Genomic DNA, 25,460 nt, shown 5'->3' with positions numbered 1-25,460 from the left:
GAGGAGCTCTAAATAGCATCATCTTTGGAATATGCAGCTAAACTTCCAAGGTTATTACTTTGAAAGTGGTTTGTGTAAATACTATATCAAATGTATAAATTCTGGTGTTTTGTTAAAAATAATAACCTATGGGAATTTTCCCTGTATTGCTTCTTTGCTTTCCTGCTGTTTCCTTCCTTGTCTGGGTAGAGAAAACACTTGCAAGTGATCTTGGTTTGGGAACGACTAACTTTTTTCCAGAGGCAGTAGATGTTACCAAATTAGTGTAGACAAAACTTCTGGATTAGCCTTTTTACAAAACGCCATCAGAGAGACTGAAGGCACCCTCAGCCTGAGAATGCTGTCCATTAGGCTTTATATTTTCCTTTCTCTTTTTCCTGTCTCCTAACAGCTTATTTACCATACTGGAAATATTTTGCATAAAAATGTTCACACCCATTAGGATGCCTGAGTTTTTAAAAAAACTCAACAGAAAATAACAAGTGTTGGTGAGGATATGGAAACATTGGAACCCTTGTACCCTGTTGGTAGGAATGTAAAATGGTACAGCCAATGTAAAATGTACAGAAATGGTACAGTATGCAATTCCTCCAAAAATTAAAAGTAGAACTACCATATGATCCAGCAACTCCACTTCTGGGTATATATCCAAAAGGATTTTGAAGAAATTCATACACCTATATTCATAGTAGCATTAGTAATAATAGCTAAAATGTGGAAGCAACCCAAGTGTCCATCAGTGGATAAATGAGTAAACGAAATGTGGTGTTTCCATACAAATGGAATATTATTCAGCCTTAAGAAGGAAGGAAATTCTAACACTAGGTACAACGTGGATGAACCTGGAGGACATTTTGCTGAGTGAAATAAACCAGTCATAAAAGGACAAATCCTTTGTGATCCCACTTATATGACATACCTAGAAAGTTAAATTCATTGAGACAGAAATGGTAGTGGCCAGGAGCTGTGGGGAGGAGGGAATAGGGAGCTGTTTAATGGATATAGAATTTCACTTTTGCAAGATGAAAAGAGTTCTGGAGATTAGTTGCACAGCAATGTGCATATACTCAACACTACAGAACTGTGAACTTAATAATGGTTAAGATGGTAAATTTTACGTGTATTTTAGCACAATAAAAAACTTTTAAAATGTTCTTTTCTAACTAAGCACATTGAGGGGGTGGTCCTGATTGCAAGCGGGTGTTTCTGAGTGGGGAGGCCGGGGAGGCAGATGCCTTGTGGCCTGGGAAAGCCAGGTTTCTTCAGATGCAGGCAGAGCCGATGCGAAGGCTTCCATCCCGCTCTGTCACCTGCGGCCAGCCCGGGACCCTGTGTTGTCTCTCTCCATTTCAAGCCATCTTGATCCCTCTCACTTCTGTGGGGAGCTGCTGGACTGAACCGATTGGTGCCATCTGTCCTCTGGTTCCTCACAGACGTTAAACTCAAGACCTCCCATGAGGATGGGGTGGCAGTGATGGAGTTGGGGCTGGAAGCCAATTTGGCTGAGAAGCATCGTTTAATAATTAGAGGCTGAGAGCTGCAATTCCTTAGGTTGGGATAATAATGGACTGATGTTTTCACAGGGAAATTGGGTGTGAGGCAGTTGCTGCTCTGGAGAAGCAGTCCTTTCCTCCCAGAGTAATCCAAGCTGAGGGTCTAATTGGAGGCTGCACAGGCCAACGGTGTTTAGGGGCTGGCGTCCTCAGGTCTTGGGACTGGCTGATGTGAGGGTTTCTTCTCTTTTTGTTTTTCTTCCGGGCTGTGGCTGAGCCCGAGAGTGTATCCTCCTGGACGCCCACCAACCATACAGATGGCCGGTTGCCAAGATGTGAGCATGACATCGCGTCCAACAGAAGCTGCTGAGCAGGGAGCGGCGGGAGCTGCATATCCAGCAGCTGCAGCCGTGTGTAGGGCCAGCAAAGACCTCTTAGTAGACTGAGTTTGGGGGCCATATGGGACCCGCACAGACTGGACTTCAGGGGACTTCAACACCTGGCACGGCCTTGCCTTTGGCTCCACATGTCCTCCAGAAAGCCAGGAATTTTACCCTGCAAACCCAGGTCTATTCTCCTGGGAGACACCTGGAGCGACATGCATGGCCAGCCCAGAGTGCGACCACCAGGACGTCCAGCTGTCCCTCCACCTTCCCTTCCCATGAAATTCCACCCAGTCCCAGGGATGATCCTCCCTCAACCTTTGGCCTTGCTCATGTGACAGCTTGGTGGGTACCTGTGGTGTTACGTTTTTCTGGGTTTCCAAACACAGGGGAGAGACAAGGCCACTGATGAGCTGACAGGGCACGTTGAAAGTGATCTGGAAATGTATGCTGGTCGTTTAGTAAAGGAGCCAGTATTTATTAAACCCCAACTGTATGCCAGGCAATAGGTTATGCACAGGACTAGCTATGTAACTTGTGGTGCCCAGTGCAGAATGAAAACTCGGGACCCCACGTTAAAAAATTCTTAAGAATTTCAAGATGTTGAGAGCAGAGAGGTAAAGCAGGTTGGGGGATGGGAGGCTTCTGAGTGAGGGGCCTGCGTGATGGCACAGCTCACACATCCACGGAGCCCGCTCTGGCCTGTAGATCCGCGCAGCCTTCCTTCTGTTGAGGAACAAACAGCAGAATGTGAATGTGAACAGACTGAGAGGCTGGAGAGCTGCATTGGGACCTTTTTTATTGATTCCCCAGTTGACCCCTGCAGCCCCAACATGTGGGTTTGGCATGAGTTTGCAGTGGGAGCCAGGGTACCTGGAGATGAAGGTGACCCTGCAGGCAGAAGGCTTGCTTTTCTTTTTCTGAGAAAGGACCTTGAACAGGCAGGGGAGAGAAGATTCAAATTTTGGCGACCCTTTCAAGCCAGGCCTCTAATTGAGCTTGACTCACGTATGGTGAGCCCACCATATGTCCTCCCACTTCCTTAGGAGAAGCAGTGGGTGACGCTGCAGGGTCCATCACTTGAGACCACACGTTCCCTCCAGGGAAGCCGGGGGATGAGAGAACACACAATGCCCTGTCAGCCATCTTCCTCCAAGCTGGCCAGAGAGACAGCTAGAAGGAGCTGGGGCCAGTCCCCTCAGCAGCCCTGTTCAGTCTGTTTAGTTCTCTTCTGTGGGACTGATGGCCACACACCCTTTCTCCCTTTGCCCAGGTGAGGCAATGCGATGATGCTTTCAACACTTAGTTGCTCACTCTGGGAAACCCTGGAGCAAGATCTCAGGCCAGTCTGGTCTGTGTGTGTGTGTGTGTGTGTGTGTGTGTGTGTGTGTGTGTGTGTGAGACATGCCCAAAACATTCCAATGGGAAGGGTGTCAGATCAAGAATGTTGAGTTGGGGTTAGTTAGATACCAGACCAGTGAACATATTTATGTCCCTAATTTTATTTGTTTGTTTTCTTCTCTGCCTCTGTGTCTTCCTTGCCACCCTCTACTGCCTGTTAATTAGTCTTCTGAAAGGTCGTCCTTGACAGAAAAATCAAGGCACGAATCTTCATTTTCCTATGGCTATTCCATCTCCATTTCTATGGAGGCTCCCTTGATTTTGGAGGGGGTTATGAAAAGCCTGAGGGTCTTGAAGCCTTCCTTTTTCCTTTGTTAAAATTATTTTAAAATTGATTACCAAAATATATATGTTCATTATGAAAAAATTAGAGACGCAGTCAGCAAAACCCATGTGGGCTGCTTAGTTGATTGGCCCAGCTCCTTCTAGCTGTCTCTCTGGCCAGCTTCAGGGCCACCTCTTCAAAGCTGTCACACCCATGCCAGCTGCCCTTTCCTCTGGGCTCACAGGATGTCCAGGGTGCCTGGCAAGACTTCTTGGCCTGAGGCAGTGGCCTGGACCAGGAAATTCTGTACATCAGAACCCCAAGTGGAATCTTTTAAACCTACAGATCTGGCCTCTGCGGGTCTAGTGGGTGGGTAGAGTCTTTGACAACTTTCAGGCCAGCCTGAAGCAGAGCCAGGGCTGGGAACAAGCAGGTTTTGCTCCACTCACATGGACATTCACATAGTGCTAAGAGGCGTTAGACATGGGTTACGTTATGGAGGCAAATAGGATAGAAGGTGCTGTGGTTTGGAGTGGAGGTAAAAGGAAAGCTGATGATACTACATTACCTTCTTGTCACTGTCCCCAGTGTGAATGGCAGATCAGATCCTTCCGTGAGAATAGATTTTTGACAGAGAGTAGGAGAGGAATTGAGGACACTGAATGCCGAGGTGGGGATGGAGTGTCAGAAAGGGGAAGGTATTATCTCATGAGGGAAGGCGATGTGTGACCCATCCAGGACCTGCCACTTTCACTGACAACTTTGCTTAGTGCCAGCCTGACCCATTTTTCTTCCCAGAGAATTTTTTAAAAGTGAAATGAGAAGAGGTGCCTTCAGAACACACCTTTTCAACCTGAAGCTGCACTGGAGTGTGTTTAGAGAGATGCAGATGAGTGGGTGCTTTCTACCAGTCCCCACGGTATGCCATGAGAAGATGAACGTGGGGCCAGGCGCTGCTGTCCTCACCCAGTCCTGGGCAAGATACCTCCCCAGCCAGCGCTCTGGTCAGCTCCCAACTAGGGAACTTATGGGCAGAATAGTGGGAATGCTCTGGTTTTGGAAAAGAATGGCCCAGATTCCTCATTTCATACCTCACAGGCCAGAGGGAGGCCCTTGTACTTGCAGAACCAAGGCTGGATCAGATTTTGAGCATCTTTGCTGTTTCATTTGTCCACAGCCACACACCTGGGAGATCCTAGGGAGCTTTAAAGAATATAAGTTTTAGAAATGACTTTTTTGTTGTGTTCTCATGTAAGTGATACATGGTCATTCCAGCATCTAAAACCAGTTGCTGCCCAAGTAGAGTAACTTAGGAAGTCACTATGGTTTGATGATATTGACTAATAATTATCTCTGATACATGACTTGGTAAACATCTTCTGAAACTTTCAGCGTTGGAAGGAGTCCTTCCAGCAACTGAGTGTTATTTATGGAATATTTCAGCTATGAAAGGAGGCTCTTACACGGGGTAACTGGGCCTACCAGTTGGAAATGTGGTTAATCTTGGCAAACGCTGCTAGTTATTCTTCATTATAACAGGTGGCAACTAAAGTGATAACTTTGTTATGGGCAAGACGAGTAATCAAGATTAATTAGACTAATTGACAATGTTTTCTTCTCCCATTCTTGGAGGTACTACACACCTGACTATTTCTTTTTTTTTAATTTTTTAGGACAGATTTCTGCGTACACAAAGATGAACCTTGTGACACCGTTGGTAAGTTTAGAGTTAAAATAATAACTCTATACCCTGTGATAATGTGGACACTTGATAACACAGTCTGAAGGAGCCATCTTCAAACAAACTCTGCCTTTTCTGTTACCTCTTTTTGGTAAATTTGGTTTCTGATTTTATTTTACTTTTCTTCTTTCCTAAAAAGTTTTGTAGTTGTTTATGGCAGAAGGCATCTAGACAAAGGGTTAGTAAGGAAGATATGAAAAGTTCAACCAAAGGAAGGAACCCTCAGGCTGTCCTGAAGTGACTGTAGTTGGGTTGCATTTGTCTCTGAGCCTCTTGATCACCAGTGCAGGAGGGGGACCTCGCTGAATTACACGATTGTCATGAGACATAAGCTTCACCAAGTGTCATAAGAGGTGAAGTGTGACTGCAGGGCTGTGGGACTGGTGTCCTTCCACAGCCTTGGTATCAGGCTCATCGCTTTCTGGTCAAACGGAAGTGATGCTGACACGTAGTGCAGGCAAACACAGTTTCCCTCTCCCCCTGCCCTTCTACCTACACCTCCTCTCCCCACCTTCCCCTTCACTTGCCATTTCCTTTCTCTCCTATCTTCAGTTATATCTGGCTTGCTCTTGAACTCTAATAGGTTTCAAATTGGAACCAGTCTTTGAGTGTAGGAATAGAGCACTTGGTTAGCAGAAACCAATTTTGTCTGCTATAGCACAAACCTCTATTCACTAAGAGGTTGAAATATTGCACCACCAAAAGCAAGGTATGGAATTGAATGTGCTTAGAATTGTAGGAAAATTGAAGGAAAACAGTATAGGATTGAATATATATTATTGTGGAATTCAAACGTTAAAAACCTGTGCTTCCCGTGGAGTACTGGCAGCGGGTAATCCCAGGCCTTCTCTCTGGCTCTGCCAGGTACAAGCTGGGTGACGTTCAGTAAATCTCCATAATCCATTAAATGGTCACTGTGGACTAGGTGACTTACAAGGTCTTTCCAAATCTAGTAGAATGATGGCTAGCATTTATGTCACATTTTAGAGTTTCAAAATGATATTTTATACTATACTTTGGCAATCCTCTAGACAAATCTGAGAACTAGGTGTTAAAAACCAAGTAACCAATCTGTGCTTCGTTATTTGGGGGCTGTCTCCATAACAGAATTACTAGGCAAATGCAATGTGAAGTAAGCTTTGATAGAGGGTTAGCTGATGCCCGAGTCTAGTTGGGGCTGTAGAGGACTGGTATATGTCCATATCTGTCCACTGCCATGGCTGCCAAGGCCAGTGCTATCCAGAGGACTGGCTACTTCTTCCCAGTGTTCACAGCTCAGCTCTGATACCTCCACACTTCACCCAGGAGGGGCTTCTGCTCCCTGCCCCTCCTCACCCTATGCTTGCCCCCACGGAGACATGAATCCGTTGTACTGCCTGTGTCTGCACATCTTCCTTGGAAGACTGTGCTACACAGAGCAGAGTCTGGCTTTAACCCATGTGTCATATCCTTCAGCGCCTGGCACAGGGCTGGAGAGGCTGAGTCGCCACTGTTGATCCAATGAAGGAATAAACGAATGAATGCAGATGAAGGAACTACAGTATTTTTGAGTAGTATGCATCTAATGACCTGGTTTTCTTTCATGTGATTTAGAGCCAGCTTTAATTTTCTTTTGAATATGTAACTTTCATATCTGTGTAGACAGCTAGCTCTCTCAAGCATCCTTCCCTCCTCTAAACCACATCACCACACTACTTGTATTCGTCTGCTAGTGCGGCTATAACAAAATACCACAGACTGGGAGGCTTAAACAACAGAAATTTATTGTCTCACAGTTCTGGGGGCTTGTTCAAAATTAAAGTGTCAGCAGGGTTGATTTCTCCTGAAGCCTTTCGCCTTGGCTTGTAGATGGCCGTCTTCTCCCTGTGTCCTCACATGGTCTTCCTTCTATGTATGCCTGTGTCCTAATCTCTTTTTATAAGGATACCACTTATATTGGATCAGAACCCCACTCTTATGACCTCATTTAATCTTAATTACCTCTTCAAAGTCCCCATCTCCAAATACATTCACACTACGGGTTATGGCTTCAACTTATGGTTTTTTGGGGAAAACAATCACAAAACCTACATGGTGTTTTGTTACTACACATTTGTCTTAATGTGTCATAATTTACTTGTACATATTATCAAGTCAGTAAGAATAATGGGTAATTTGATAAAAATAATTTAAAAACTGGGCTTATGGCAATCTTATAGCAGTCTCATCCAATTTATTTCTGTATTTTTTTACCTTTATATTTTGAAATAATTATAGAATTTCTTAAAGTTGTCAAAATAGTACAGAGAAGTCTCATACCAATCGTCCAGCTTCTATGGTAACATCTTATGTAACTATAGTGGATTTCCGAAACCAGGAAATTGATTGGCACCATGCAGTCAACTAAACTACAGATCTTACTCAGGTTTCACTGGTTTTGCATGCACTTATTTTTGGTTATGTTTTTACCTATTGTTCCATGACATTTTATCACATGTGTGAATTTTTCCATCCACCTTAACAATCAGGAACAAAACTGGTCCATCCCCTCCAAGCAGCTCCCTCGGGCTGGCCTTATAGAATCACCCTCTCCTTCCCTCCCTTTCCCTAACCTTGGTTACTGCTTATCTGTAATCCATCATTGTAATTTTGTCATTCCAGCATCCAATTTATTTTTGTATTTTGTTTTGATTCCACAGAATGGAAAAATAATCTGAATCACATAAATATGTGGTTGCCAATGCTAAGAGCTTTTGAACAGCTGCCTTCAAATCTCAGGATCCAACTCTAGCAGGAAGGGCTGTGCCCTGAGTTTTTTAGAAAATGAGATAATCTGGTACCTTGAGAAACTGGGAAAACTTGGGGGTTATCAACATCTTATGTTTGGTATATAATAGTGTTTTTTGTTTGCTTTGTTGTTTTAATTAGAATAAAACTTACAGATAGTAAAGGGTACAAATCTTGATGGATTTTAAAAATTTATGCCTATACTTGTTTTTATCTCTTATTTATTGAAATAGTTTTAATGGAGTGTTTTGAATTCTGTTTTAATCTATTTTTTTAAATTGTGGTAAAATATATATAACATAAAATTTACCATCCTAATCATTTTTTTAGTGGACAATTCAGTGGCATTAAGTACACCCACATTGTTGTGTAATCATATGCCTGTATTCTCAGACAACTACTCAGATTAAGATATGGAATGTTCTCAGCCCCAAGAAGGTTCCCTCATGCCTCCTCCAAGTCCCCCAGAGATATGCCCCCAAAGGTAACCTACTGTTGAAAATGTTTTAATCACTGTTTTTATAATAGTTTAATTTTAAAAAGTAATTTAAAGTTAAATTTTAAATTAACTTTAAATTTAAATTTAATTTAAATTAATTTAATTTAATTTAATTTAATTTAATAAATTTAAATTTAAATTTCAAAGTTAAATTTCAATGATTCATTTGAAGAATCTCTGAAGTAGTGGGTGGAGTTTGGGGTTCCATGAATAATATGGATACTTCCCCTCTACACTGCCCAGTCTGCATTAGCCCAGCTCATCAGACAGGATTCCTGACTGTGGAAACAAGCAAAAAGGGCGTGGATCCGAAGGGGGACTGCCCCTGAGGCTGGAGGACCAGGTTGGAACACAGCTAGTGCCCGAGGGAGCCCTGGAGCGGGGGAAGGCTGCAGACCCCAGGCAGAGGTCTGCATCAGGGCTGAGAGGAATGGCGCCGTCTGCCCCACAGCCACCGTGTCACCGGCTCCCTGTTACGAGTCTTGCTCTCAGTCACGTGGCTGCCTCTTTCTACCCCCACCTGCGTGGGGGTGAGGGTGGCTCTGGCCCTTTGGGCTTCCACAGGGAGGCAGCGGCACCTCCCACAACGAGTGCATGCAAGGTGGGTCTGTAGAGGGGGTGCTTTACAGAGGAAGGATGAAGCTGGACAGCTCAGAATGACAATATCCACTACATCCCCGATGTTTTTGTAAAGATTGAAACCCGAGACACCGACACATCCTCTGTGCACTTGACAGGGGTCCTGCTGACACAGGTGATGGGCTTCCCTGGCCCTGATTCTAAGGTGGTCCTGACTCCTGTGGGAGAGAGGCCTCACCAAGCTCCTCCACACTGGCTGGCGGCTTGACTGAGCAGACAAGTGGACACACTTTTAAAGATTCACACCAGACAGACCCTCCCTTCCTCTTGGGCCACTATGGAAGGGGAAGGGGTGACACTTAGAGGTCTTGCTCATCTCCACCTTGGGGGAAGACACGCACAAGGAGAACTTAAGGCAATTCTTAAGGCAGCAGGATCTGGGAAAACAGCCTTCTTCCCTAACAGAAGCAGCTGCCCTCTTACTGTGGTTCCCACTGTGCACATTTCAGACTTGCCTTTGCGGGGTGTGGGCTTTTCCTCTGTTGAATTGCTTCATCCTGTGTGATCTGCTTTCCTGCCACCATCCTAACGAGGAAGCCTCCTACATGAGAAAAGGGTGCCCGACTTCCAGGATCGTGGAGGCTAGAGACCTCTGGAGGCTTTTGCTGGCCCTTTGCCCTCCTCCTCCCACACCCCGGGCCTCTCTGAGGTGCCGGCCTGAGCAGCCATGTCTAACCACAGCCTGGCTGACCAGACACGTCTTAGTTACAGTCAGGGGGTGTGGTGCGTTTGTCCTGCTCCTACCCTCGGCTGCAGGCTGAGCTATGGTGATTTTTTTTTGACAGCCTAATTCAGGCTTTATGAATTTAGTTTTAATTATCGGGATTTATCGTTTTCCTTACTTGGTCTCATAATAGTTTTTAATTACTGGAAAAGCTTTCCTTTTCCTCCCCCAGGAGAGGGATGTGATGGTCGTACACAAAGGAAAATGGATATATTCCACAGCCTCGTGAAATGTGTCACACAGAAGGCCAGGGAGAGGCTGTCAAGGGGGTCCAAGCCTGGTTGGTGTCCTGGGGCCCTGCTGCTCTGACATGAGGGTCCCTTTCCACAGCTGTCCCTGAGCTTGGTTGGAAGGACCCTTCCTTGTGTGGCCCACAGCACTGGAGCTGAGCTCCCTGAGAGGTCTGGCCGGGCCAGGGGGCACTTCATAAATGTGGCTATTGACCTCCATGCAGCAGGTCCATCTGTGAGGGACGAAGGGAGCATCACTGACAGGATGAGTGTGTCCAGGAATGAAGCATCTCCTTCAGAAGTCTGTTTCAGGCCAGCCCTCCATGAGGCCATGGATGTAAAATGTGCTGGGGAGCCAGTGAGAGGCGAGGGAGGCTGGGGCTACAGTGTCGCAATGCTGCCTTGGCTGGGTTTTTATTCACTGAGTGTGTTATAATTTAGGGCTCAGACAAGAAAGTAAGGCCAAGTTTTATGTATAAAAACAAACATCAGGGCTTCCCTGGTGGCACAGTGGTTGAGAGTCCGCCTGCCAATGCAGGGGACACGGGTTCGTGCCCCGGTCCGGGAAGATCCCACATGCTGCAGAGCGGCCTGGCCCGTGAGCCATGGCCACTGAGCCTGCGTGTCTGGGGCCTGTGCTCCGCAACGGGAGAGGCCACAACAGTGAGAGGCCCGCGTACCGCAAAAAAAAAAAAAACCATCAAAATGTATCGTCTGGCTGTACATTATCCCCCTTACAGCGGTCGCCCTGGGCGGCCATTTGCTTGTTCCAATCCCAGTGCTGTGGCCAGAAAGTGTGGACACCCCCTTGTGGATTTCCTTCAGAGTGAGCATTCATCTTCTATCTTTTCATGGTGTTGGTCAGTCTTCATTCTTCGAGAGTGGTTTTGAATTGTGGAGGTGTCAAATGCTCTATTCGCTGAATGAGGCTGAAAAATATTGTTTGAGGTAAAATTACAAGTTTTATTAGTCAGCTTCGGGTTTCTTTGTTTCTGACGGCTTTCCTATATGTTCATTTTACTTTACTTGTTATTCCTTGGGACCTTACAGAAGTCACAGTTCACTTTTGCTTCAAGATTGTTAGAAGTTGTTTCAGATGATTGCCTTCAGGGGAAGCTGCCCCATTGAATGAACAAGTCCTGAGGGGTCCATCTCCTTACCTCATACCCATCTCATGTTGGGCATGGTGCACCCTGCTTCAGTTTCAGGCTTATCTACACCATGTCTTTTGTGTCTACTCTGAGAAGCTTACAAAGGAGAAGGCTTAACATTCAATGACATATTAGTTGTCCCAAATCAGACAACCTGAGGTCTTCAGCAAATTCATCTATTTGTCAGAAGTTATATTGGTATTTATAATAATGCTCTAGACCATTCTGTGATTTTTGAGAGGTTTTATGAACAATTTTAATTTTGGGAATAAAATATGCATGCACCTAGCAATCAGGGGTTCAGACTGTTTGGGCAAGTGCTGCTGTCTTCCTCATCATACAATTAAAAAAATAGGTCATTCCCTTAAGAGAGTTAGGAAATAGAGTTACTGTGAAAGCTAAAAAGTATATACAGTCTTTCCTCGGTATCTGTGGGATTGTTTCCAGGACCCCCGTGGATACCAAAACCTGCGGATGCTCAAGTCCCTTATATAAAGTGGCCTAGTACACTCAGCCCTGTGTATCCTCAGGTTCTGCATCTGCAGATTCAATCAACTGTGGGTGGAAGGGCTGAGTGTACTTGAGTAAACTAACTTTTTCTCTCACTGTTAGGCCTTAAACGTAGGTAAAGAGTATTTAAAGAAAAATGCCAATTAAGTCCTGTCTGGATGTTGGAGATGGTCTTTCAAAAGACCCTTTGTAGGACCTGCTGTTGCCTGAGGGGAAAAAAAGTGAGGGCAAGAAAGGGGTGGCCACGTGGAGTTTCCTCCTGGTCACCTTGTATGGCTGTCCTATGGTTTGGCTTGAAGATAGTGACCGTGGTGAATAAAAATGTGAGTGTGTATGTGTATGCACATTACATATGTACATATACACATGCCTAGGTGCGTGTCTGCACATGGAAGTGTGTGGTGTTTACACTTTCTGTACCTTAAAGTCTGGAGGGCTTTCTTTGTTCCTGTAAGCTCCCCAGAAGGGAGCCCTCCAGAGAAGGGACAACACAACAAGAACCAGGGCAGGATTTCTGTTTGGGGCCCAGCAGAAAGTCCGTACTGAAACCAGTGGCCCCAGGGGACCAAGTTCAACTTTTCTTCTTCCTCATGCCAGGATCATGACTAAGGTTACATAATGGCTGAAGTACATTTAAAAATGGTGAAAATATGCGGGTATGTTTTTGCGTGGGGTACCTTTGTTCTGGCACTACATGGGAGACCACAGAACACTTGGTGATGCTTGAATGCCTTTTGAGATGGAGAGCAAGAGAGCTGAGCAAGAAGGAACTGACCTCTGCAGGGTTTCCAGCTATGGCCCTTCAGATGTAGGCTGTAGAGCCCCCTCCTACCTTCAGGTCGGCAAGTGGGTGGCTTGTGGGAGAGTTTCCTTCTGGAGGCCGCTGGGTTGCACCATTGTGGGTTCTGTGCTTGGGTGGCCAACGGAGGCAACTCTGAAGCAGATGCCCTTCCAGTTAGGTGGTCCCTAACCTGCAGGAGATGTCAGTGACATCGGTGTCGGGCCACAGACCACCGCCCTCTCGTTTAGCGCAGGCCTCAGCATGACATCAGCAGAAGGACTGTGTCTCTGTTGTTCCCTGATGCTTCCACCCTCATGGCCCAAGAGCACTTTATCATTAGCTTGGAGAGAAGTGGGAGCCTCTCTGCCTTGCCAGACAGCTCTTACTCACTCATGTGATGCTGAGGCAATTTGCTAGAAACACAAAACTCCTCCCGGCTTGGGGAAAATGTGGGGGAGTAGAGTCACAAATGGGAAACCAGGCCTTTCTGAGATGCCTTCTATGTAATTGTGAGTCCCAAAGCCCTCTGGAGCCTTTGGGCAGCCTCTCGCTGAGATCAGGAGGAGTGGGCAGGAGAAGTGAGGGGCCAGGCTCCTCTGCAGTGGGTCCTGCCCTGGCTGGCAAGAGCCCTGAGCCAGAGAAGTGCCCCCACCATGGCTTCCTTTCCAGTGGCCCTCAGGGTGGTTCCCGTTCACCACCTGCAGCCCCTCATCTGCACAGTGAACGCTGAATCTCCTTGGGCTGTGGCTTGGCTCAGTCCAGGAGTCTGAGCATCGTCTCTGTGGGGAGACTGGGGTTCAGATCCTGCTACCACCACTGTCCTGTGTGAGTCCCCTGATATCTCTGGCTCTGTTTTCTCCTCTGTAAAATGGGGATAATGATACCCAGAGTTATTGTGAAGGTTAAATGAGATGATCAGTTGCATCCCTTAGGATGGATATTGTCAACAATAACAACAAAAAGCCTGCAGAAAATAACAAGTATTGGTGAGGATGTGAAGAGACGGGAACACTTGTATACTGCTGGTGGGAATGTAAAATGGTGCACCCGCTATGGAAAAGAGTACGGTGAGTCCTCAAGAAATAAAAATAAGATCCAGGAATTCCACTTCTAGGTATCTACCCCAACAAAACGGAACTTGAACAGATATTTGTACACCTGTGTTCATAACAGCATTATTCACAATAGCCAAAAGGTGGAAGCAACCCAAGTGTCCTTTTATTTATACACAGAATAATATTCAGCCTTAAAAAAGAAAGGAATTCTGAGACATGGGTAAAACTTGAAGATGTTATGCTAAATGAAATAAGCCAGTCACAAAAAGACAAGTACTGTGTAATTCCACCTAAAGTCCCTGAGGAGTCAAATTCATAGAGACAGAAAATAGATTGGTGGATGCCAGGGGCTGGAGGGGAGGAATAATGAAGAGTTAGTGTTTAATGGATACAGAGGTTCAGTTTGGGAAGGTGGAAAAGCTCTGAAGGTGGATGGTGGTGATGTTTGCACAACAATGTGAACGTATTTAATGCCGTTAAACTGTATACTTAAAAATGGTTAAAATGGTAAATTGTATGTTGTATATACTTTACCACGACTTTTTAAAAAATGCTATGACCAAGGAAGCAAAGTAATTACTTTTATTCAATAGTACTTTTTCTCAAAGATTTCTTCCAAGAAAAAGGGTGAAGATGAGAGAAAAAGTACAATTTCCAGAGAAGGGGGTCCTCATGCTTCCCTCCCTGGGAGGCCGGGTGGCAGTGAGGTGCTGCAAGAGCTGCAGGGCCCTGGGGTGGTGTGGGGGGCAGAGCAGGGAAGGAGGGAGGAAAGGAAGGCTGGGAGAGGGTGAGGCTCTGGGTGTGGAGAGAGAGTGAGGAGAGAAGAGGGCATATGAAGAAATGTTGCTGGTGGGTTGAATTAGACGGCCCTTTCTGATGTTCTCAGAGAGATGCAAGTAGGGATTAGGAGCCCCTTTTTGGTTGTTAGGCTGTGCTTCTTTGGCTTAGATTCCAGAGGCAGATTGGACCTTGCAGGCACTGAGACTTAGTGAAGTTACTGCTGATATTTTTCGACCTTGGGCCATTCTCATCTACGTCTGGCATTAAAATCATCACTTTAGAGTCAAGCCAAGAGTTCACTTTCCCAATGACTGCTCAGTTGTTGCACTCATGGTATACAGAGCTAGGATTGGTCACACTCAAGTCATGTGATGCTCAGAAGTAACCACAGGGACACAACGTGTGTGACCCTCTGGAGGCAGAAATGCAATTTAGGGGAGAATGTTTGTTTGCTGCTTGCATACTTCAGGCAGTTCACTGGGATTCTGTGGTGTCTGTGAGCTCATTAAATTGAAGAACCCCCAGCTCTCCCATGTGAAGGTTGTTTCTGAGTTTTTAACCTCAGTTTCTACAAATATGCAGCTTAAGAGACAGGAGTGCTTTAGGAAGGAGAGAGGAGGTTATGTCAGACCAATCTATTGGTCTGTCTTCTTGCACAGAGACCAGATCTTGGCCTGGCTGTTATTTTGGGTTTGGGTTCCAAATGCCTTTGGAATTATTGGCATAGACAACTTGGATGAGAAGTTACTGACAAGTACTGTTGTGGGGGAAGTACAGGAAAGGGCTGAGTCATGGTCAGGAAAGGGCTGAGTCATGGTGAGGAAGTGCTGAGTTCATCAGGAAGGGCTGAGTCATGGTTAGGAGAGCACTGAGTCATGGTGAGGAAGGGCTAAGTCATGGTCAGGATGGGGCTTAGTGATGGTGAGGAAGGACTTAGTGATGGTGAGGAAGGGCTGAGTCATGGTGAGGAAGGGCTGAGTCATAGTGAGGAAGGGCTGGGTCTTGGTGAGGAAGGGCTGAATTATGGTCAGGAAGGGCTGAGTCATGGTGAACAAGGGCTGAGTCATGGTGAACAAGGGCTGAGTCATGGTGAACAAGGGCTGGGTCATGGTAAGGAGAACACTGAGTCATGGTCAGGAAGGGCTGAGTTATGGTGAGGAGAACACTACGTCATGGACAGGAAGGGCTGAGTTGTGTTTAGCACATGTTGCTGACACAGTCCAGGGTGTTATGGAAAGACTGCTAACTGATATCCATGCCTATTTTTTTCTCTTCCTGGATGATTAAATTTCCGTACCGTCCTGGCATTAGGTGTGGCAAAAGTGACTGCTTTGTCCACTGGAATGGGAATAGAAGTGATGTGCACTATTTCCAGGCCTGGCCCCTACAAACCTCCTGTGAAATGGTGCTTGAGGCTCTTCCTCTATTGGTTGACTGGCTAAGGCCCGACCAGGAGCCAGCATCCTCAAGCCCTGAAACATTGGATGTTATGTGAGTGAGAAATAAAGCGTCTGAAGACACTGAGATTTGAAGTTTTGTTTGCGACAGCACCTAACCTCCAATATCAGAAACGCTGAAGGCTGAGTTGAATATAAGACCCTATCCTTGAGGTACTTTAAGGTCTCAAGGCAGCGAAGACTTCATCTCTTTGGGGACTGAGAGGACGGCAGCAACATCTCCACGTTCAGGCTGAAAGAACAGCTTTGGCAGGTGACCCACGGGGCCTGGTTGAACAAGGAGCAGGGCCCAGAATCTTGTTAAGTTTTTAGTGAAGAATTAAAAAGCAGACTTGGACTTGGAGGGGAGGAAAACTTAACTCTTATTTTCTTCTACCCATCTTATGTGCATTAGCTGGGGCCCTTTAAATTAGACTGACAAAGGACAAATTAACAACTGAAAAGCAAACACAGGTTGACTAATGCATGCATGCATCATGCATACACGTGGGAACACCCAGTGGGGAGTAACTTTAAGGGGTATTTAGAACTTGGGCTTGTATAGCATCTTAAAAAAGAACAGTAAATTTTTTTTTTTTGGCTGTCAAATGACCTACATTCATAAATATTTATTATGCTGTCTCCAAAAAATAATTTTTTTTAACTTCTTTATTGGAGTATAATTGCTTTACAATGGTGTGTTAGTTTCTGCTTTATAACAAAGTGAATCCGTTATACATATACATATGTTCCCATATCTCTTCCACCTTGCACCTCCCTCCCTCCCACCCTCCCTATCCCACCCCTCTAGGTGGTCACAAAGCACTGAGCTGATCTCCCTATGCTATGCAGCTGCTTCCCACTAGCTATCTATTTTACGTTTAGTAGTGTATATAGGTCCATGCTACTCTCTCACTTCGTCACAGCTTACCCTTCCCCCTCCCCATATCCTCAAGTCCATTCTCTAGTAGGTCTGTGTCTTTATTCCCTTCTTACCCCTAGGTTCTTCATGACCTTTTTTTTTTTCTTAGATTCCATATGTATGTATTGGCATACAGTATTTGTTTTTCTCTTTTGGACTTACTTCACTCTGTATGACAGACTGTAGGTCCATCCACCTCACTGCAAATAACTCAATTTCATTTCTTTTTATGGCTGAGTAATATTCCATTGTATACGTGTGCCACATCTTCTTTATCCATTCATCCGATGATGGACACTTAGGTTGCTTCCATCTCCTGGCTATTGTAAATAGAGCTGCAATGAACATTTTGGTACATAACTCTTTTTGAATTATGGTTTTCTTAGGGTATATGCCCAGCGTAGTAGTGGGATTGCTGGGTTGTTTGGTACTTCTATTTGTTGTTTTTTAAGGAACCTTCGTACTGTTCTCCACAGTGGCTGTATCAATTAAGATTCCCACCAGCAGTGCAAGAGTGTTCCCTTTTCTCCACACCCTCCCCAGCATTTATTGTTTCTAGATTTTTTGATGATGGCCATTCTGACCGGTGTGAATGATATCTTATTGTAGTTTTGATTTGCATTTCTCTAATGATTAATGATGTTGAGCATTCTTCCATGTGTTTGTTGGCAGTCTGTATATCTTCTTAGGAGAAATGTCTGTTTAGGTCTTCTGCCCATTTTTGGATTGAGTTTTTTGTTTTTTTGTTATTGAGCTGCATGACCTGCTTGTAAATTTTGGAGATTAATCCTTTGTCAGTTGCTTCATTTGCAAATATTTTCTCCCATTCTGAGGGTTGTCTTTTGGTCTTGTTTATGGTTTCCTTTGCTGTGCAAAAGCTTTTAAGTTTCATTAGGTTCCATTTGTTTATTTTTGTTTTTATTTCCATTTCTCTAGGAGGTGGGTCAAAAAGGATCTTGCTGTGATTTATGTCATAGAGTGTTCTGCCTATGTTTTCCTCTAAGAGTTTGATAGTGTCTGGCCTTACATTTAGGTCTTTAATCCATTTTGAGCTTATTTTTGTGTATGGTGTTAGGGAGTGATCTAATCTCATACTTTTACATGTACCTGTCCAGTTTTCCTAGCACCACTTACTGAAGAGGCTGCCTTTTCTCCACTGTATATTTTTGCCTCCTTTATCAAAGATAAGGTGACCATATGTGCATGGGTTTATCTCTGGGCTTTCTATCCTGTTCCATTGATCTATATGTCTGTTTTTGTGCCAGTACCATACTGTCTTGATTACTGTAGCTTTGTAGTATAGTCTGAAGTCAGGGAGCCTGATTCCTCCAGCTCCATTTTTTGTTCTCAAGATTGCTTTGGCTATTCGGGATCTTTTGTGTTTCCATACAAATTGTGAAATTTTTTGAAAAAGAACAGTAAATTTTAAAGAAGTAAATGGACAAAAGAAAAGGACTTTGAGTTTCTTGGGTGGCAAACTGTAAGAAAGTATATATGTGGGAGACCTAATGGTACATAAGGGCTACGTAAAGCAAGGTTTGTTAGAGTCCTCTGGTGCCATCTCTTGGCTGATAAGGGTCTAGGGTTATCTCCAGTGATTAACATCTGTAGAGAGGGCACGGGGGGACACCTTTACAAACTTTTGACCTGCTTTTAGGCAGATGAGGGGAGGACAGAGAGCTTTTTTGTACCTGTATATTCTCAATTGTCTCCAGCTCAAAATAATCCTTATGCCAAAGTGGCACATTTTGAGGTGGCATGTTCTGCGACCCTTCAGACTTCTCTGGAATCTTGAGGGAAATTCCTTCCATTGTTGAAGATATTTAGGGCTGAGGAGGGAAACGAGGCCCAAAGATTGCCACTCCTTGAGAATAGTGCTGAGGACGGGGAACTCACAGGTACTGCACAGCTCTGCTGCACAGATGTGGTCTAGATATAGACCAGCAGCTTCTTAGCCTTGATCAGGGGCCAAATGCCAGTCCTGGGTGTGAGGTGGAGCCCAGAGCCCCTCATGTGTCTCCCAGGCAGCAGGTAGGCACATGAGAAGTTCTGTAACAACTGGACCACCCACCCTCAGCATTTTCCTGACCCCAGTGTAAGGGGAGCAGGCTCACTGATGATCCTGGATGGCCTTGAACTTTGGTGTTGGGCATGCTCTGGTTTTGCTGTGATTGAGCACTAGAGAGATGCCCAGTGTCAGCTTTAGCCTGGAGACCACCCCTTCCGTCATTGGCCAGAAGGGGGCGATCCTGAGGGTGGGGCTCATTTCACCAGAGGGTTTACTGCTTCCCTGCTGGAAGGTTGTAAGGCTCTGATGGGATTCACATTTGACTTCTTGTCAAGTCAACTACACGAAGGCAATGTGTCCTTGTCCACCCTCTTCCTAGCTGCATCAGCCTTTTCTCTCTGCAGTGCCCTGGCCCTCACTTCCATAGCACTAAGCAGGCCAAGGAACCTGGTAGCTTGGTAGATGTCCACGGGTGGCCAAGGGGCCAGCTTCTGTGGTTTTGGAGCACTTCTCCAGGCTCCCTCCTTCAGCGCTTGAGAGGCCCCCTTCTCCACTCACTTGCACAAGGGGTGGCCTCTTCTTGCTTCTCTGCCTCCTTACATCTTCTGTTGGTCAAGGGCATCATTTTCCTCAGCTCGGGCTGCTATAAGGAAATACCACAGATGGGAAGCTTCAACAACAGACATTTATTTCTCACAGTTCTGGAGGCTGGAAGTCCCAGATCAAGGTGCCAGTCAACTCAGGGTCTGGTGAGGACCCTCTTCCTGGCATGCAGATGACTGCTCTGTCCTTGTGGTGGAGGGCAAGTGAGCTCTGGTCTCTTTTCCTTTTCTTTTAAGGATGACTGTTGTGTCCTCATGTGGGACCTCACCCCATGATGCATCTAAATCAGATTACCTCCCTAATACTATCACATTTGGGGTTTAGGGCTTTAACAAATGAATTTGGGGGACACAAACATGCAGTCCACAGCAGGCATCAATGCAGTGTAACGTCTCACAGGCCTCGGGGTGGGGCCAAGATCCAGGCCGCCTTAGAACTTAGCCTCAGAAAGTTGAAGAGCTTTGCTTCCAGCAGAGCCTTCTGCTGTGCCCTCCACCTTCCCTGCTTGATGGACGGTACCAGTGCCGCTCTTTGTCCTGTCATCCTGGGTGGTGATGGAGGTGATGCTGAGAGCAGCTCCCATTTGTTGAGAACTCCTGTGTCAGATACTTCATGTTTTTAATTCATGTAATCCTCACATTTCTATTAGGAAGTGCTGCTGTAATCCCCACTTCACATGCGGGGAAGCTGAGGTACAGAGAGGTAAATAACTTGCCTGAAGCCACATAGCTTGTAAGAGGTAGAGCCAGCATTTGACCCAGGACAGTTCAGTTTCAGTCTTTTGTTTTCTTACCTGTACTTTTCTCCTAACTATATCTTGCCTTTCAATAACGTTCTAAGAGAGCTATTATTCCTGTTAGCAGATGGGAAACTGAGTCTCCAAAAGGATACATTTCTTGTCTGAAATTATACTGTTAATTAGTGACAGCTGGCCTTGAACTCACTGTAAAGCCTGAGAGTTTAACTCCCACCTCTCCTCCTGCCAGATCTGTGCCCATTCATTTTTCTCTTTCTGCAAGTATATATCACTTTCTGCAAGTATATATCACTCATTATTATTTTTACCCAGTAAGTATATATCACTCATTATTATTTTTACCCAGTATTTTCTTCTTTTCATTGTCTTTATCATATGTACTATTTGCAGAATGGATCTTTGTCCTCTCCTACATCTTGCTTTTTCAGCATTCATACTTGTAAGTATTCTTTGAGAACCTACTGTGGGCCAGGCACTGCTCCAGCCCTGGGGATGCATAATATACAAAATAAATGTCCCTGTTTTTGTGGAACTGACATCCTAGTGGAGGGGATGGATATGTACTATCAGTAAGTAAACTCCAGAGTAGGGATAACGTGATAAAAGTGGAGAAACAAAGCAGAGAAGGGGGATAGGAAGCTGATGGGGCGGGACTTCACATTTCAGCTTGAGTGGCTGAAGCCTTTGCTCTGAGGGTGGTTTGGAAATCAGACTCTCCACCTGTAATGGCTTTGGCAGGCCAGGGCTTCTAGAAGTGCTGAGGTTAACTCTGTCGTCAGTATGAATCTCTGAAAGCCAACGAAGGGTCCCCAGGGTGAGCAGCCAGGGTGGACAGCTGTTCCCCAGTGGGAACAAGTGTGGTGTCCCCTGGGCCCACTCCCCATACAGTACTCCTAGCTCTGCGTCTCAGCCACAGTCAGACCTGGATTTGAGTCTTCACGCTGCCACTTACTTGACCTTGGGCATATCAATTAATAAACTCATCAGTTCTCAGTTTCCCTGTTTGTATGAGATATCAACATCCCCCTGCAGGCCTGCTCTGAGAAAATGCCTGTGGAAACCATAATGCGGGGTGACTGCTCTGTACATCTTGTCTCTGCTTCCTTTCGGTGGCCACAGGACATTATGCCCAGCCACCCCCATCCTGTCATTGTGTGGGTCTTCTGGGAAGGGCGCTGGGGTGGGGATTCAGCAGCAGGTCGGGGTGAAGGCTCTCCAGGCCTCTCCAGTCTCAGTATGAGCAAAGACAGGCAGGCAGAATGTAGAGCCTGAGGGTAGGGGGCCTGATGTTTATTGAGGGCCTCCCACTTGCCGATGCTGTGCTGGGGCCTTGTGTGGAAGGTACAGCTTCCAATTTACAGATGGAAAAACCAAGGCAGAGTTACCCACCCAAAGTTGCACAGTGAGCAAATGTGGGCTGACCTGACACCCACCTTATGCTTGTGCTGGAAGGGGTAATGTGACTCTAGGGCAGAGTTTTGGAGGCCTGGGGGCCCTGGGGAGCCTGGCTCGCAAGTTTGAATTTGAGTCTGGTGGTAACAGGAGCCACTGAAGTGAGCTTATCCCACATTGTCTGCAGAGAAGAAGAGAGGAATTGGAGCTGGGATCCAGGCATCCAACCACAAAGTTCCCTCCTGTGACAGAGCCAGGTTTGGCTCAGTTCTTGGAGAAGGAGGGGGTGGAGCATGGGACAGGCAATTGATATTTTTATATAATAAAGATTTAAAGAGGGTGCATATAAACTGTATGGAACCAAGTCAGATAGGCTTCTTAGATTAGCATGCATGGGAATCACTAGGGTGTCTCCTTAGAATGCAGATGGCTGGGCCTCACCCCCAGGCTTTGGATTCAGTGGGTCTGTGGAGGGCTGGGTGATGCTGATGCTTGGTCTGGGGACCATGCTTGGAGAACCGCTGCCTTATGTGATTGTGGCTAGGGTCCTTGATGTGCTTGTTATGGTTTGTTAATTAACAACAACAAAAAAACACAGTGACATGAATATAGATGTTGTGTAAACATCTTAAAAATTTACTTTTGTACAAAAAGCTGTGACGATGTAGGTTTCTGAGTTACTTCCTATGTTCTCTCCATTTGAGCCTGTAGGACTCTAACAGCTGACCCATGTTAGGGATGGTAACTGAGTCAGTCGCTGGGGACTGTGGACATTTGTGATAATTAGGATATTGACTGTCAGCCAAGGAATCAGACTTGCCCCAAATGTTCTGCCACCTCATCACATTTTCCATGAACTTAGTACTGGTTGTTAAGAGGGGCAGAGGGAGTGGAGGTTTCCAGCACAGCCTCTAGTTTTCTTCTGCCTGGTTCAAATCCCAGCTCTGCTGCTCACAGTAGAACCCTGGGCAGTTTGCTTTTCCTCTTATTTCAGTTTCCTAATCTGTAAAATGGGGATAGTAGTAATTTCTTACTTGGGTAGTAGTCGTGGAAAGGAAGTGAGGCATTTATTATAGGTAGAGGGCCTAGAACTCATGGTAAATGCTCCATCTCCGCCAGCCGTAGTGGTCTTGTTTCAGTGCCCCCTGCCCGACAGGTGCAGAACAAGACCCTGAAAGTCCTCAGTGGTGCTGTTTGGGAAGAGGGATGCTGGAAGCTAATGGTTCTCCAAGGGTGATGCCAGACCACAGCATCAGCACCACCTGTGATGGTGCTAGACAGGCACATTCTCAAGCCCCATCCAAGCCCTTCTGCATCAGTTCTCTCTGCTCAGTCTGTATTTTCATAAGCTCTCAGGGGATTCCGATGTACACTCAAGTTTGAGAACTACTGATCTGAGCCTTGGCAGTACCAGAGAAGCAGGAGGACTTAGTTCTCTTGGCTCTGTGTGTGTGTGTGTGGAGTGTGGGAGGGGGTAAGGGGAGCTTTACCTGAGAGCGTGGGGAAGCTAGACGCCCAGAAGATGCATTAAGTAACTGGCGAGGCAGCATGATAGACTCCTAGCCCCACTGTCAGCACCACTTACTTCCTGCCCAGGCTCCAGGCATGGCTTTTCTGGCAAGTGGAATCTTGGTCATATCACTGCTGACAGATGAGAGTATCCCTGAATATCATTTCTCCCTTACATTTCCCACCCCCTGAGGATCTTCTGGCATCTATCTCAGGGCTGTTTAGACCTTCCTCTTCTTGAATTGCTGAAAGGTGCTGCTTGTACAGCACAGGTCTCCTTTCCCTTTTCCCACGGCATTCCAGGGTTTTCCTCCATGAAAATGATTAGTGGGTTTTGTTTTGTTTTGTTTTTTGAAAAGGCAATTCAGTTGAATGCTTCCTCCCTCAAGTTGCTTTTCTCCTGTACCCCAATGTTCTCCTGTAACATTGTCTCCTGTACCCCAGAGTTACAAAACCAAAAGGGACCAAACAGCTGTGCAGGGGTTGCGGTAGGGGTGCCTCGGGAGCAGCAGGGTGGCCTGCTTCTCTCCACCTTGGCTGAGCTGCTGATTAGATGGAAGGGTTCCTGGGGAGGCAGGGTGAGGGGATGGGCAGGAGCCCCTGCGGCCAGCCTTATGGGCTGGTTGTAGCATTTCCTTTGCCACAGGGCTCCAGTTGCGAAGATAAACATACAATTTTTTTTTTTTAAATGGAGGTTGCCCATTCTTTTTTGTTTTTTTTTAATTAATGAATTTATTTATTTTTGGCTGTGTTGGGTCTTCGTTTCTGTGCGAGGGCTTTCTCTAGTTGCGGTGAGCAGGGGCCCCTCTTCATTGCGGTGTGCGGGCCTCTCACTATCATGGCCTCCCCCGTTGTGGAGCACAGGCTCCAGACGCGCAGACTCAGTAGTTGTGGTGCACGGGTTCTAGTTGCTCCGCGGCATGTGGGATCTTCCCAGACCAGGGCTTGAACCCATGTCTTCTGCATTGGCAGGCAGACTCTCAACCACTGCGCCACCAGGGAAGCCCAAACATACATTTTGAGATAAAGTGGACCCCCAGATGTCTTCATCTTGGAAAAAGAAATCAATAAGACAGTCTCCGTGTTGGGCCAAGAAGTCCTTCTCCTCCACACTCAGATTTGCACAGGCCTGCGTGTGAAGGTGGGAGGGAGCTGGGGATGCAGGGACTGTGCTCGTGCTGAGGAGGCAGGTCAGGGAGCAGAAGAAGGGGCTCTGGGGCACTGGCTCTCCTCCTTAGCAAGGTGAGACCTTTCCCTTGCTCATTGATGGGATAGTGATGGGACTGCTGCACACCTGTCGGTGTTGTCAGAATTAAGTATGGGAACAAATATAAAGCGTTGGGCACAGCCCCTGCCTTCCTTGTGGGAAGTGGTGGTTGTGATTTTTATTAGCAATTTCTAGAAGTTGACTGGCCATTATATGGCTTTTGTTTCAGAAGATGCCTGATACTTCTAATCCACCAACAATTCCTACCCGCTCTGACCTCAGAACATACTCTTAATCAGACCTCTTTTAGCCACACCTGCCATTCCCCCTGTGGTCCAGGCCTCTGTCACCCTCACCCACAGTCTCCTGGCCTCCACAGTGGCCTCCTGAACAGCAAGTTCTTACGTGACAGCCAGAGGGTTACTTTCAAAACACAAATCACATCATGTGAGTTCCTTGCTCACAATCCTCCATTGGCCTCCAGAACACATGGCCCGCAGCTCTCCCCTGACCTCACCTCCTACTGCTCATGGCATCGTTCACCTGTGCCAGCCATGCTGGCCTCTGGCCTCTATCTCCCTTGCCATCTTGTTCTTGTTTCCTAGAACAAGTAGGGAGGGGTGTAGCCAATGGAGCATCTGTGTCCCACCAGCATGTTTTTGATTAAGAAGAAAGCGGGCTTACTGAGAGAGTGTATAACCTCTCTGTATGACTTGATGTTGGTCTAGGAATACCAGAGTATTCGTTACATATCTGGCACTCTTTTCATCTCTCCCAGGCTTCCAAAGCCCATGGATGGTCCACACCCAGGACTTGAATGTCACCTCTGCCTTTGGGGGGGGATGATGCACGTTGGGGAGTGGGGAGGTGGCTGCAGGGGGAAACCAAGCCTCCCACCCTGACTCTGCCCTGCAGGCAGAGCCCCACCTGGAGGGATTGGCCTCCTGTGCTGAAGTGGGGCTATGTTGGCTCTGCTGAGGAAATTTTTACCTTCTGAGATTTATAATGAAATCTGGAACTGCCTTCTAGCCAGGTATCCCAGCTCAACCTGATTTTTCTGCTTATCTTATTCTGAGTGTAAATTTCTTCATTACTTCAGCTGAGGGAAAACAAGTCTTGACTCCTAAAGTAATCCAAGTGGAGCTAAGATCTCCTTGATTCATTTTTGTTAATCTATTACATTCTAGCGCAGTTATAAGTAAAATGAA

At 46.1% G+C, this 25,460-nt stretch overlaps 1 protein-coding gene across 1 annotated transcript in view; it reads left to right on the top strand.

Moving 5' to 3' along the window:
* ADAMTS17 (ADAM metallopeptidase with thrombospondin type 1 motif 17) overlaps positions 1-25,460 on the top strand; it is a 351,240-nt gene that overhangs the window by 91,101 nt on the left and 234,679 nt on the right. Inside the window, 1 exon segment of the mRNA XM_032623836.1 lies at positions 5,216-5,259. Within this exon segment, the coding sequence (XP_032479727.1) occupies positions 5,216-5,259 (44 nt within the window).

The sequence above is a fragment of the Phocoena sinus genome, chromosome 2, assembly GCF_008692025.1.
Source record: "Phocoena sinus isolate mPhoSin1 chromosome 2, mPhoSin1.pri, whole genome shotgun sequence".
Taxonomy (NCBI): Eukaryota; Metazoa; Chordata; class Mammalia; order Artiodactyla; family Phocoenidae; genus Phocoena; species Phocoena sinus.
The sequence above is the reverse complement of the archived record's forward strand: the minus strand, read 5'-3'. Positions and strand labels throughout refer to the sequence as shown.